The sequence below is a fragment of the Tursiops truncatus genome, chromosome 7 (assembly GCF_011762595.2).
Source record: "Tursiops truncatus isolate mTurTru1 chromosome 7, mTurTru1.mat.Y, whole genome shotgun sequence".
Classification (NCBI taxonomy): Eukaryota; Metazoa; Chordata; class Mammalia; order Artiodactyla; family Delphinidae; genus Tursiops; species Tursiops truncatus.
In genome coordinates this window covers 29,777,201-29,790,917 of record NC_047040.1, presented here as the reverse complement: position 1 = coordinate 29,790,917, position 13,717 = coordinate 29,777,201, and the positions used below count along the sequence as shown (strand labels likewise).

The window sequence follows — 13,717 nt, the reverse complement described above, 5'->3', positions numbered from 1 at the left end:
GTGAACTGTGTTTTGGGGGATTTTGTTTTATTTGTTTTTTAGTTTCCCTAAATTTTTAAAATTTTATTTATTTTAATTTATTTATTTTTGGCTGCATTGGGTCTTCATTGCTGTGCATGGGCTTTCTCTAGTTGTGGAGAACGGAGGCTACTCTTTGTTGCAGTGCACAGTCTTCTCATTGAGGTGGCTTCTCTTGTTACGGAACACGGGCTCTAGGTGCACGGGCTTCAGTGGTTGTGGCACGCAGGCTCAGTAGTTGTGGCTCACGGGCTCTAGAGCGCAGGCTCAGTAGTTGTGGCGCACGGGCTTAGTTGCTCTGTGGCACGTGGGATCTTCCCAGACCAGGGCTTGAACCCACGTTCCCTGCATTGGCAGGCAGATTCTTAACCACTGCACCACCAGGGAAGCTCAGTTTCAATAAACTGAATAATAAAAAACGATCCTGTTTAGTCTCTCATGGTAGAAATAAGACAGCAAAAGAAACTTTGTGAACAATGATACCAAGAGTCTTATTCAGGGGCTGAAGGTCGTCCTGCTCTCCATCAACATTGCCTCACCCCATCTTCCACACCCAAGCATACATATGTTGTTTTTATTGGCTACAAAGCAAATGTGATAATATTAAGGGATGGTTTACAAATAAAGAATGTAATTTTCAAAAAAAAAAAGTGAGAGAACTAAAAGGAGAAATAATCAAATCCACAAGTGGAGATTTCAACATCCCTTTCCAGTAACTGACAGAACAAAATGAAAGAAAATCACCAAAGATGAAAAGAAAGAAAATTAAAGAAGACCTGAACAACACTATCAACCAACTTGACTTAATTGACATTTACAGAACACTGTAATCTAAATGTGGTCTCTGAACACAGTACAATTAAATTAAAAACCAATTCCTGATAAATCCCCACATATGTGGAAACTAAATACCACTTCTAAATAACCCATAGATCAAAGAAGACATCAAAAGGGGTATTAGAGGGAATTCTCCGTTGGTCCAGTGGTTAGGACTCTACTCTCTCACTGCCAAGGGCCTGGGTTCAATCCCTATTCAGGGAACTAAGATCCCACAAGCCACGCAGCATGGCCAAAACAGAAAAAGGCGGGGGCGGGGAGGGGGAATTAGAAAATATTTTGAATTGAATAAAAATGAAAACACGTCGTATCAAAATCTGTGGGATACAGCTAAAACCAGTGTTTGGAGGGAAATGTATAGCACCAAGCACCTATGTTAGAAAACAAGAAGGACTTCCCTGGTGATGCAGTGGTTAAGAATCTGCCTGCCAATGCAGGGGACATGGGTTCGATCCCCGGTCTGGGAAGATCCCACATGCCGTGGAGCAACTAAGCCAATGAGCCACAACTAAGCCCACATGCCGCAACTACTGAAGCCCGCACGCTGCAACTACTGAAGCCCATGCTCCGCAACAAGAGAAGCTACTATAATGAGAAGTCCACGCACCGCAACGAAGAGTAGCCCCCACTCGCCACAACTAGAGAAAACCCTCACACAGCAACCAAGACCCAACGCAGCCAAAAATAAAATTAAAAAAAAAACAAGAAATATCTCAGATTTAACTGATTTAAGCTATTACCTTAAAAACGTCAAAAAAAATTAAAGCCAAACAAAAGGAAACAAAGAGCAGAAAGCAATGAAATAAAAAACAAGAAATTAAAATAAAAAAAAAAAATCAATGAAACCAAAAGCTTTCTTCAAAAAGATTAAAATCTGGGCTTCCCTGGTAGTGCAGTGGTTGAGTCTGCCTGCCAATGCAGGGGACACGGGTTCGTGCCCCGGTCTGGGAAGATCTCACATGCCGCGGAGTGGCTGGGCCTGTGAGCCATGGCCACTGAGCCTGCGCGTCCGGAGCCTGTGCTCCGCAACGGGAGAGGCCACAACAGTGAGAGGCCCGGGTACCATAAAAAAAAAAAAAAAAAGATTAAAATCTATTTGAAGCTATTTTTTTATATTTATTCATTTATTTTTTGGCTGTGTTGGGTCTTTGTTGCTGTGCATGGGTTTTCTCTAGCTGTGGCGAGTGGGGGCTACTCTTCGTTGCAGTGCGCGGGCTTCTCATTGCTGTGGCTTCTCTTGTTGCGGAGCACAGGCTCTAGGCGCTTGGCTTCAGTAGTTGTGGCTCAGCGGGCTCTAGAGCACAGGCTCAGTAGTTATGGTGCACGGGCTTAGTTGCTCCGTGGCATATGGGATATTCGCAGACCAGTGTTCGAACCCGTGTCCCCTGCATTGGCAGGAGGATTCTTAACCACTGCGCCACCAGGGAAATCCCTATTTGAAGCTATTTTAATTAAAACTTTGAAGTTATTTGCACAAGGACAAATAGGCCAATGGAAGAGATTAGAAAATGCACAAACAGACACACACATTTATGTCAAGGCTTCCAATGCAATGAAAAATAAGTGTTCAATAAATAGTGCTGCTTAAATAGAGAAGCCATATGGAAAAAAAAAAAAAAAAGATCCTTGGCCCTAACTCACATCATATATAAAATATACAAAAATAAATTCCAGAAAGATTGTCAGTGAAACAATAAAGCTTCTAGACGATAATATGAGAAAATAGCTTCATGACCCTGGGGTAAGCAGTGATTTCTTATAAACAGGTCACAAATTAACCATACAGGAAAAAACTAATAAACTGTACCCATTGAAATTAAGAAATTAAGAACTATCAAAGACATCTTTAGGAATGTGAAAAGGGAAGCAGTTACTGGCAGTACTTACTGTTCCTTAATAGTACATTTAAGATACCAACTTATTTCTGCTACTGAGAGACGTAAGTAAAATCTTAAGAGCTCCACTTTGGCATAGGCATCTACAACTAAACTAAGTAACCAAGGTACCTCTGCCAAAACGAGGCCAAATTTTCTCCCCAAATTTCTTTAAGTACAATTTTGGTTTTGGAAGAAAGCCCATGAAAAGGTTCTTCGGGGGGAATGTAGCGATCACGCCACTGTGCCTTTTTTTCCCCCAAACACAATGAACTCACTGAGCAATTTTAAATGGCAAAACCTTGAGAAATTTCACATGGCCAAAACTTCTTGAAGATATAATGGACAGGCGAGGTAGGGCCAATTTTCTACAGCTCTCCATTTTCTATTACACTGAAGCACAACAAGAAGCTGGAATAAGGTAGTTCTATAGGTAGGCTAAAAAAAGAGGACAGAGGTTCCTGTGAGAGAACACAGTGGCAGATGCAGATGTGCAGCTGCAGGCACAGAAGGGATGGTAAACCAACGCAATCCCAGTTTCCCCCAAGGAAAAGAACGTAGTGCCCCATGCCTGAAGCATAATACTAGTTCAACAAGAATATGCTGAACAAGTGAATAAACAAATGAGTGAAGAGGAAAAGATTAAAGGGACAGCTGGGCAGGAAGTAAGGAAAATTGCTTGTAAAAAGGAGAAATATATACTGAAGGAAAAGAAGAGCCAGTCAAAGAAGAAGCAAGTTAGCCAAACTGGCCAAGAAAGTAAAATGCTACAGAGATGAAGACAAAGCTGATGGTCACAAGTCTGTAACAGCAAAAGAAATATTCTGAGAACTGCACTAGAAGGCAGAAATGGAATATACATGGCTCCTAATCGAGGGCAAATACTCCCAATACTAATGTTCAGGTAATTTTCAGAATTAAAATAGGATTCTTAGCTATCATTCATCATTTCCCATGAACCAGGTATTGTGCCGAGCACTTAGTTATGTTATCTATTTATAGCATTTGGAAAATTAACCCAAAATATCCCAAGTCAGGCTAAGCTGATGTGAATATTAACCTTAGGAAGCACAGTTGATATTATCTATAACTTAGAAAGCTTAAGCTCAATTGTACTTCTGTCTGAAAACAAGAAATGCTAATGGTGAGGAAACAGTCTTAAATGGCATATAAAATGGAATCTCAGAGAGAGAAAAAAAATATATAGCATTTTCCAATAGTAACTAGGAGACAGGGGAGACAGGGACAACTATACGGGATATAAAGCCCAAGAGTGGAAATGGAGGCATCAGGCTGTTATAGTTTAATGACACTGACCATTAATAAATCCAGCTAACTCTCCTTGCTCTAATCCATGTCCAAATAAGCTTCGGACTATAATTTGCTTCCCATATAGTTTTGCTTAGTGAACATCTGTACTACTTAATGATGATACTTCCTACTAAAAACTGTCATTTTGGCTTATACATTAGCCTCTAGTGAATCAGCTCTCTAAGCCTAATCATTTCTGGGTGTACTAACAAATCACATTTTTAAGCCTATAAATTCAGAAACCGGACCTTAGAATGTATATGCATACTATGATACTGTGAAATTCTAGGAGTCGGCCTGGGTGCAGATAGTCTCCCCTCTGTCTTGCTGAACACCTATTCAAACCACAGTACTTAAACGAAAATAATAATTAGCTGAGTCTGTGAGTCATCTTTTAGCCCCACAGAGAAGGATCTGTCTCAGTCCTGTCACACCGCACCAAGCATATACCTATTATGCTGAGGCAGTCCCCTGAAAGAGAACTAGTCGTCTTCTTACCACTGAAGGGGCTGGGCATTAACCTACAGCTTTCTGATAAGGTAGATATCGAGAACCTCTAACGAGATTATTTCAAAAAAATATTTTAACACAGAAACATTCAGCGCATTAGAAATATCAGAGAATGGATAGGGATATCCCTGGTGGCACAGTGGTTAAGAGTCTGCCTGCCAATGCAGGGGACACAGGTTCGAGCCCTGGTTCGGGAAGATCCCACATGCCGTGGAGGAACTAAGCCCATGTGTCACAAATACTGAGCCTGTGCTCTTGAGCCCACGAGCCACAACTACTGAAGCCCTCGCACCACAACTACTGAAGTCCGTGATCTGCAACAAGAGAAGCCACTGCAATGAGAAGCCCACGCACTGCAACGAAGAGTAGCCCTCACTCGTCACAACTAGAGTAAGTCCTCGCGCAGCAAAGACCCAACGCAGCCATAAATAAATAAATTTATCTTTAAAAAATAAAATGAGGGCTTCCCTGGTGGCGCAGTGGTTAAGAATCCGCCTGCCAATATAGGGGACACGGGTTCGAGCCCTGGTCTGGGAAGATCCCACATGCTGTGGAGCAACTAAGCCCGTGTGCCGCAACTACTGAGCCTGTGCTCTAGAGCCCATGAGCCACAACTACTGAGCCCGCATGCCTAGAGCCCACGCTCCGCAACAAGAGAAGCCACTGCAGTAAGAAGCCCGCCCACCAGAATGAAGACTAGGCCCCACTCGCTGCAACTAGAGAAAGCCCACACACAGCAACAGAGACCCAACGCAGCCAAAAATAAATAAATAAATTTATTTAAAAAATAATAAAATAAAATGAAATTAGCATATATAGGAAAAATCAATCTACTACAGTGGAAATTTAAGAATAAAAAGAGGGCTTCCCTGGTGGCGCAGTGGTTGAGAGTCCGCCTGCCGATGCAGGGGACACGGGTTCGTGCCCTGGTCCGGGAAGATCCCACATGCCATGGAGTGGCTGGCCCGTGAGCCATGGCCGCTGAGCCTGCGCGTCCAGAGCCTGTGCTCCGCAACGGGAGAGGCCACAACAGTGAGAGGCCCATGTACCGAAAAAAAAAAAAAAGAATAAAAAGAAAAAGGAAGACTCACGTGTGTCTTTCGTATCTGAGGGTCTCTCGGATGGACCAGGCAACCTGGTATGGCGAGGCCTGCTCTGAGTCCTCCAGTTCTTCTCCACTCTCTTCAGACCAGTCCAACCCTAGGACGGAGGAGAGGATGTTGCAAGTTAGAAAAAATGAACATTTATTTAAAATTTAGATAAAAAGCTACCTGAAATACATACCCCGACACCTATAACAAGTACTCTCATAGTGTGAATAAATCCCTCCTGATGAGTTTCAGCCCTGTTCTGGCAAAGGTATCAATAATGAATGTATGACACGCACTCGCATTTAAAATAAAGACATTACAACAAAGGCTATATTCCACGGATGAACTTCTTTCGTCAGATGCTTCACAAATGGAGTAGAAACAACACAAAGCAAAGAGAGAGTTCAAGTCAAAAAAAGGGGTAAAATTTCTTAAGTATCAAAATGTTATACACTAAAATAATGTCAAAAAACATAAAACATGTTCAAAATGACAGGAGAAGAAGCCTAATTCATGTTCAGGCAAGAAAAAGTCAAAAGGTGCCAGTGGACTCATGCTATACGTCAACAAAGAAGGGGCCTAGAATATATTGTGAAAGGCAGGCACATTCCATCCCCTTTTCCCAACAACATCTCTGGAGGAAAGGACACCATCCACTAGGCAGGGTCATTCCCAGGCTCTTGTCCCCTACGGGAAGAGGGAAGGGCAGGATGGCAATGTTCTATTTCTAGTATCGCTTGGGGTTTCTTTCAGTTCTTTTAAACAAGAGCTGTCACATTTTGAGTTCCATTTGGAAAACAAGGTTAGAGGGAAAAGTGGAGAAATACAGTATAATAATGCTTATTTATTTTGTTAAATCCTATTATTTTTAATGACTGGATAATTGTTAGCTTCCAACATACAGGTTTTGCCTTTTCTTTTTTTCTTTTTTTTTTGGCCACACAGCAGAGTATGCGTGATCCTAGTTCCCCAACCAGGGATCGAACCTGTGCCCCCTGCAGTGGAAGCACAGCATCTTAACCACCTGACTGCTAAGGAAGTCCCAAAGGTTTTGCCTTTTTAATTTTGTATCTTGAAGAGGTCTTCTGTTTGTTTTTTGTTTTTTTTTTTTGCGGTACGCGGGCCTCTCACTGTTGTGGCCTCTCCAGTTGCGGAGCACAGGCTCTGGACACGCAGGCTCAGCGGCCATGGCTCACAGGCCCAGCCGTTCCGCGGCCTGTGGGATCTTCCTGGACCGGGGCACGAACCCGTGTCCCCTGCCTCGGCAGGCGGACTCTCAACCACTGCGCCACCAGGGAAGCCCCTCTTGAAGAGGTCTTAAATACTGATGTTGCATAGCCTAAAATACAACAGTGTGTGGACTACATAACCTTAATAAACTCATACCACTATGAAACTTTAATTAGATACCTTGATGACTAGTATTCTATGTCTTCCTTCTCGAGACCCTCAAAAATCAAAAGACCATCTTCATTAGGCACAGTTAGTTAAAAAGGACCTCACAGATTTCTTCCATAATTTAAATGAGTTTACATGTGCCAAATTGGGAAATTAAGAAAAGGTTAATTGAAATGCAAATTATAAATGCTTAAAATTAAATATTGCCATTGGCATAAAGAAACGCCAAATCTAGTTCCAAGATGACTATTCAAAATGTCAGGTCATCTTAAAAACTAAGTTACTTTCTCTAACTAAAATAATTAGTAGTTTATTAAAGAGTAAATCAAAAAAATAAAAAACAAATAAGTGACCACATCATCACCTTCAGGATGTTGAAAGGTGAGATCCTTCAAACACAAAGTGACACTCAAGGCACCTTTAAAAATTGGAACATGAGTTGTTATTTTTTATATTTTCTGTAGAAGTCATAATAATGTCTACTAAGATACCCATGCTTTCTCTGAAAAAGTCAAGATCTAAGTCATAAGAAGTAAGATGGAAGTGTTTCTCCTGTTGTAAAATTAACTGTCCAATAAAGCAAACCTTTGATCTTGGCTTCATTATCACTAGTTTCAACGTAACTAATTGAGATAACCAGCCCAAACAGGACTGTAGAAGCCAATTAAATACTGCGTTTTTCTTTAAGTATTCTTTGCTGACATGAATGCAGAGTACACTTGGTTATAATAGTGCACTGTAATTTCTGGTTTCTCCAAAATAAACTTTTAAAAATTTGGGTCCCTCATATGCTTGAATTTTTAAAAAATAAAAAGACAATACTTTTCTATGAGTTTTAGTTCTGTTCAAAATGATTGAAAGTCAGCCCTCAACACAACATAAAATTTCATAGTTTCAAAAGCTAAAATATTATCAGCATCTAGAAATAAACAGAAATATAAATAAAAATTTAGCAGATGATATGGGTAAAAGGTAGAATAAAAGGCAAACATTTGGAAGAAAAGTTAGATCTCTGCCTCAAAACTAATGCCTACTGAGTTCCAAACAGATGACTAAAATAATAAAAGGGCTAAAAGAAAATATAGGTGAACATATTTATATACTCTTGGAATGAAGAGAGCCTAAACAAGAGGAGGAAAAAACCTGATTCAACAGGAAGAAATCTTTAAAAAGAGAGAGAGAATACATAAAAAAATTTAACCTCTAAATTCCAAAACCTTTATAGTAGATACTAAAAGCAAGTAACAAATGGGAGAAGAGGTTTTGCAACAAACATTAAATATGTATAAAAAGCTCTTACACCTATCAATAAAAAAGAGAAATGCTTAAATAAAAATGGATGAAAAAACTGACAAGATAAAATAGGAAATACATATGTCCAAAAAAAGTAGTATGAACCAATATTCAAAACTACATTATTAATCTAAAAGAGCAGTCCTTACTCAAAAGTATGGCCCACAGATCCCCAGGGGTCCCTGAAACCCTTTTTAGGGAGATGCTTAGGTCAACGCTATCTTCAAAACAATACTAAAATGTTATTTGCCTTTTTTACTGTGTTGACATTTGCACTGATGGTAAAAACAACAACAAAAAACCCATGGTGGGTGAAACTGCTGATGCCTTAGCGTGAACCAAGGCAGGGGCACAAAACTGTACCAGTTGTCAATATATATTCCATACCATGACTTGCAATTAAATGAAAACAAGTACACAAAAAACAATTTAAGACCATCCTTGATAAAGCACTCATTTATTAAAGACTTTATTTGATTATATCTTGATTCTTGTGTATCTGTCTTTATGATGCTGTGTGTGATGAAATGTGAGGTATATATAAAACAACTCTACTGCATCCGAAGAAAGTACAGCAGCTGTCTTGAGGAAAAGCACTTTGTAGGACTCTTAGTTGTGACCTGAACTAGCTGCTTTTCCCTCATTCAATACCAATTTTATTTGAAAGAGTGACTGACAAACTATTGGCTATCTTGCAGTCATTTTTTCTAAAATGAACATAGTGAAACCATCACCCCAAGGAAAACAATGAACAGTATTTATTGCCAATGGTAACATTCAAATGTTCACTTGAAAGCTCAGTTTTGGGGGAAAACTTGAATTTATCACTGAAAGTATGACAAATACCTAAGAGTTGGACTTCTCCGATAAGACTGGTGTTAATATTAATGAATGCAATCTAAAATTTTTGTATAATGAAATGTGTCAACATTTGGGACATCTGTGTAACTCAGTAGAGCAATATCTTCCAAATGACCAACATACGATGTTACAACATCACGCATGGGTAAAATATTCATTCAAACGTCAATGGAGGGGGGCTTCCCTGGTGGCGCAGTGGTTGAGAATCTGCCTGCCAATGCAGGGGACACGGGTTCGAGCCCCGGTCTGGGAAGATCCCACATGCCGAGGAGCAACTACTGAGCCTGCGCATCTGGAGCCTGTGCTCCGCAACAAGAGAGGCCGCGATAGTGAGAGGCCCGCGCATCGCGATGAAGAGTGGCCCCCACTTGCCGCAAGTAGTGAAAGCCCCCGTGTAGAAACGAAGACCCAACACTGCCAAAAATTAATTAATTAATTAATTAAAAAATAAAATCAATGGAGGGCTTCCCTGGTGGCGCAGTGGTTGAGAGTCCGCCTGCCGATGCAGGGGACACGGGTTCGTGCCCCGGTCCGGGAAGATCCCACATGCCATGGAGTGGCTGGGCCCGTGAGCCATGGCCGCTGAGCCTGCGCGTCCGGAGCCTGTGCTCCGCAACGGGAGAGGCCACAACAAGTGAGAGGCCCGCGTACCGCAAAAAAAAAAAAAAAAGAAAATCAATGGATTTTAATGTAACAGTATGCAAAATTCCTAGATATGGTTTCAGATTCCATGTTGAAACTAATTTTTAAGAAACTACCACTTGTCAAGTTTTGGTGTAGAACCAATTACAAATATCTACAATTATTTGGAAAAAACTATTAAAATATCCCTCCATTTTCCAGCTACAAATGTGTAAGGCCATATTTTTATCTCCTAACCAGAAAAAAAAAACCCACATATCAGGACACATTGAATGCAGAAGCACATATCTAGCACATCAGACATTAAGATTTGCTAAACAACGCCAAACAATGCTGCTCTCCCCATTATATTTGTTTTTGTTTTAGAAAAGTTATTTTTCATAAAAAGAACATGTTAACATGCAGTAACTTTATTGTTATTTTAAAATGAATTAGTTTTTTTTTAATTTCTCAGTTTTAACTTCTAATTCAGTAAATAACAGTAAATATAACTCACATATACAAAATCTCTACCACGTCCTCGATAATTTTTGAGTGCAAAAAAAGTGATTCTAAGGCCAAACACTTGAGAAACACTGATCTAAGGTATGCAAATTAAAGCAAACTTTCTATCAAATTTGCAAAGGCTAAATAATAATAATAATATCTAATATCCAGGGCTATAAAGATGTAGAGAAACTGTCATTCTCATACACTGCTGAAAGAAAAGTAAACTGACAAAATAATTCTGAAGGAAAATTTGGCAATATACATCAAAAACCTTTTTAAAAAGTGTAAAAGCTTGGGATCAGCAATTCTGCTTCCAGGAATCTATTTGAAGGAAAAATTAAAGACGTGACGGTAATTATTTTACTGAGAGGGCTATATAGTTACAACACTTTACACTTTAATAAATTAGAAATGATTTAAATTCAAGAAAGAATTCAGCTGTGACAAACTGTGTATGAAAAATTACTAACGTGATAATACATTGCAAAACATTTTTAAACAGGTTACAATACTGTACATACAACAGGAACTTACTTTTATATATCTAAAAGAATATGCCAAGATATTAACAAATAGGTATTAATAAGGCTTGGGGTGTTTTAATTTATTACTTTGCTTATCTATATTTTTTCTTTAAGTTTTATTAGTTTTTTTAATTACCAAAAGTCATACATGGTTTAATAACAAATGAAATAATATGAAGCTATAGAAGAAGAAATATCACTCCCATCTCCCCAAAACACATCCTGTCCAATTCCATCCCCCGCCATGGTAGCCAATGTTAACAGACTGATAGTGTACATCCATTCACACTTTAACTATGCTCATACCAGAGAGGCATACATCTATCCATATGATTGATCAATAGATATACTGATGTCCCTTGTTTGTTCACTTTGCTTATTTTTACAAACATGGGACAGTACAATACCTCTTGGTATTCTTCTACTTGTTAATGTATCATGAGCACATCCAGGTAAAAGATGGAGATTTCATTCATTCTTTTTAATAGCTGCATACTTCATAAAATGTATATGTACCAGAATTTACTCAATTCTGAATTTCCTATAGGTTATAAAGGTTGTTTTCAGATTTTTAATACTGCAAGCAATACTGTAAGCAATGCTGTAGTAAACATCCTGGAACACATATCTTTACATTCTGATATTTTTTTTATCCATAGATAGAGTCCCAAAAGTGAGCTTGCTGGCTATACATATACTTTTAATTAGTATATATTGTTGCATTACTCACCAGCAAAGTATGAGATCCCATATCCTCATCAACAACAGATATACTTTTTGCCAATATGATGGTAACTCATTGTTACTTTAATTTGCGTTTCCTCGTCTGTTACGAGGATTGAGGTTTTCATTTGTTTATTGACCATTTATATTTCTTCTTCCTCTATTCCCATCCTTTTCCCATTTTTCTATTGCTGTCATATGTCATGCAAATAATTTTTCCTAAAGTTAGAATCACAACTCACAACACATTCAAGAATAAATTCCAAGTGAATCAAAGGCTTAAATGATCAAAAATAAACAAACTATTAATAGAAAATACAGAATAACTGTATAAACTCGCTATCAGAGAGATTTTCTTGAGTAAGATAAAACTCAGAAGCAAAGGAAAGACAGACATTTGACTACATTAAAGTTTTATCTGTAATTTTTTGCTTTCCAATTGTGAACAGGTATTACTTTAAGATTTTTTTTTTTTCAGAAAACTGTCAGCAGATATTTACAATGCTATCTTATTCCAAAGTCCTGTGATAAGACATGTGGAGAACTTCATTAGACACACAGGGACTGAGCTCAGAGGCACAAAACCAAACACAACTGCTTTTAATACTGCTACTACTACTGCTAGAAGCTATAACTGGAATTCTAAATTCCCAGCTCCTATTTCTTCTGTAACCTGTTCACCAGTCACTGTCCTGTCCAGTAGCATATTTACTTTAAAGCGGTCTACCTAAATACGAATCTTTAATTGACCACTCTGTCCAAGTATTCTTTTACTCCTATGACATGAGAAGGTTATGAAAATAAAACCTTGTGCAATAGGCACGTCTTGTCACATTACACACACATGATATGGTAAAATAGACGGTAACTCACCTAAATGGGGAAACAGATCAGTGTCCAGCTGATGTTTTTGGGTGCACAGTTTCACCAGTCTCTGCAGTCGACTTATACAAGAGAAGTGTGGAGAGAAGGCTGTGGCTTTCATAAGGACCCGGTCAGTCCTGGGCGGGTCCACGACGGGAGCCCTACTAGATGGCAGGAGGGGCAGAGGCCTCTTGTGAGACAACTGCCTGGCTTGTGCTATAGTGTGTGGAGTGGGGGCCACTCCCTGCATTGGTAGGCTGGTGTTCTGAGGTTGAGGTGACTTGCAGACTAGACCCTGCGGTGGCGCTGGAGGTTTTAAAGTGGATAAAGGTGACAGGTGGGAGTGCTGCTGCGGAGGCTGCTGCTGAGAAGGTGCAGGAGGGGGACTAAAGTGCTCTTGTCGAACTTTTAAAATCTCTGTCTCTCTCTGGCGCTGCCGATTCTGGGCCAACTTGCTCTGCAACTTCTTTCTCACAGTTGCCCCTTTCTTTAGGTCATCATCTTCCTCGTTGAAAGCAAATGGGTCTTCCAACTCAGTTTCCAGGTAGTGGAGAGGGACCCTTGCCCCCGGTGGAGAGAGGGACATTCCATCCAGTCCATTGGGCATCTTCAAGGCCAACGTGGGCACCGTCAGGCTAAAGGCCATGGTATCCATCTGGTGCCTGACCTTTACCTCATCTATAGGATCATTCTTTTTCTTCCTCTCTTTTTTCGGGATAAAGCCAAGTACCTGCAAGTGGCTGTTGCAGTACCTTTAAAAATACACACATATACAGGAAAATGTTCATGATACATATTAAGAAAAGGAGAATATAAAACTACGTATCATAAAATGTGAATCCTAATATGTTCAAAATGCATGACTATAATAACTCTTTGGCATTCATGGATGTGATTTATACAACTTCCACTACCCTCAAGCAATCCTCAAAGTCTGTGCAATTTTGCTAAAGCAAATATATGAATTGCACATGTGAAGAGGCTGCCAGACAGAAGCAAGTCATTCAAATAGTGAGTGGCCCTGGATAACCAACCACGCAGCTATTGCTTCTCACACTGCTTTGTTATTCTCTATTCATAGCATACAAAGTAGCTCATCAGGAGTCTAAAGGATCACTTAAAATTCTCTTATGGAGAAAAAAATACATGTCCCAATGCCATTCAAGTATTGGAGATTCACAAAGATCTTATGACATAACACTTCAGAATGTTAAATGTCAAAGAAATGATACAAATGAACGTATTTACAAAACAGAAACCGGCTCACAGACTTAGAGAATGA

At 39.5% G+C, this 13,717-nt stretch overlaps 1 protein-coding gene across 4 annotated transcripts in view; it reads right to left on the bottom strand.

The window, feature by feature from the left end:
• INO80D (INO80 complex subunit D) overlaps positions 1 to 13,717 on the bottom strand; it is a 72,057-nt gene that overhangs the window by 33,992 nt on the left and 24,348 nt on the right. For all 4 annotated transcript variants that reach the window (XM_019939063.3, XM_019939064.3, XM_073807359.1 and 1 more), the window contains 2 exons: positions 12,445 to 13,187; positions 5,642 to 5,750 (listed from right to left, as the gene is read on the bottom strand). In XM_019939063.3, coding sequence (XP_019794622.1) covers positions 5,642 to 5,750; positions 12,445 to 13,187 — 852 coding nt within the window. The remainder of the gene's footprint in view (positions 1 to 5,641; positions 5,751 to 12,444; positions 13,188 to 13,717) is intronic.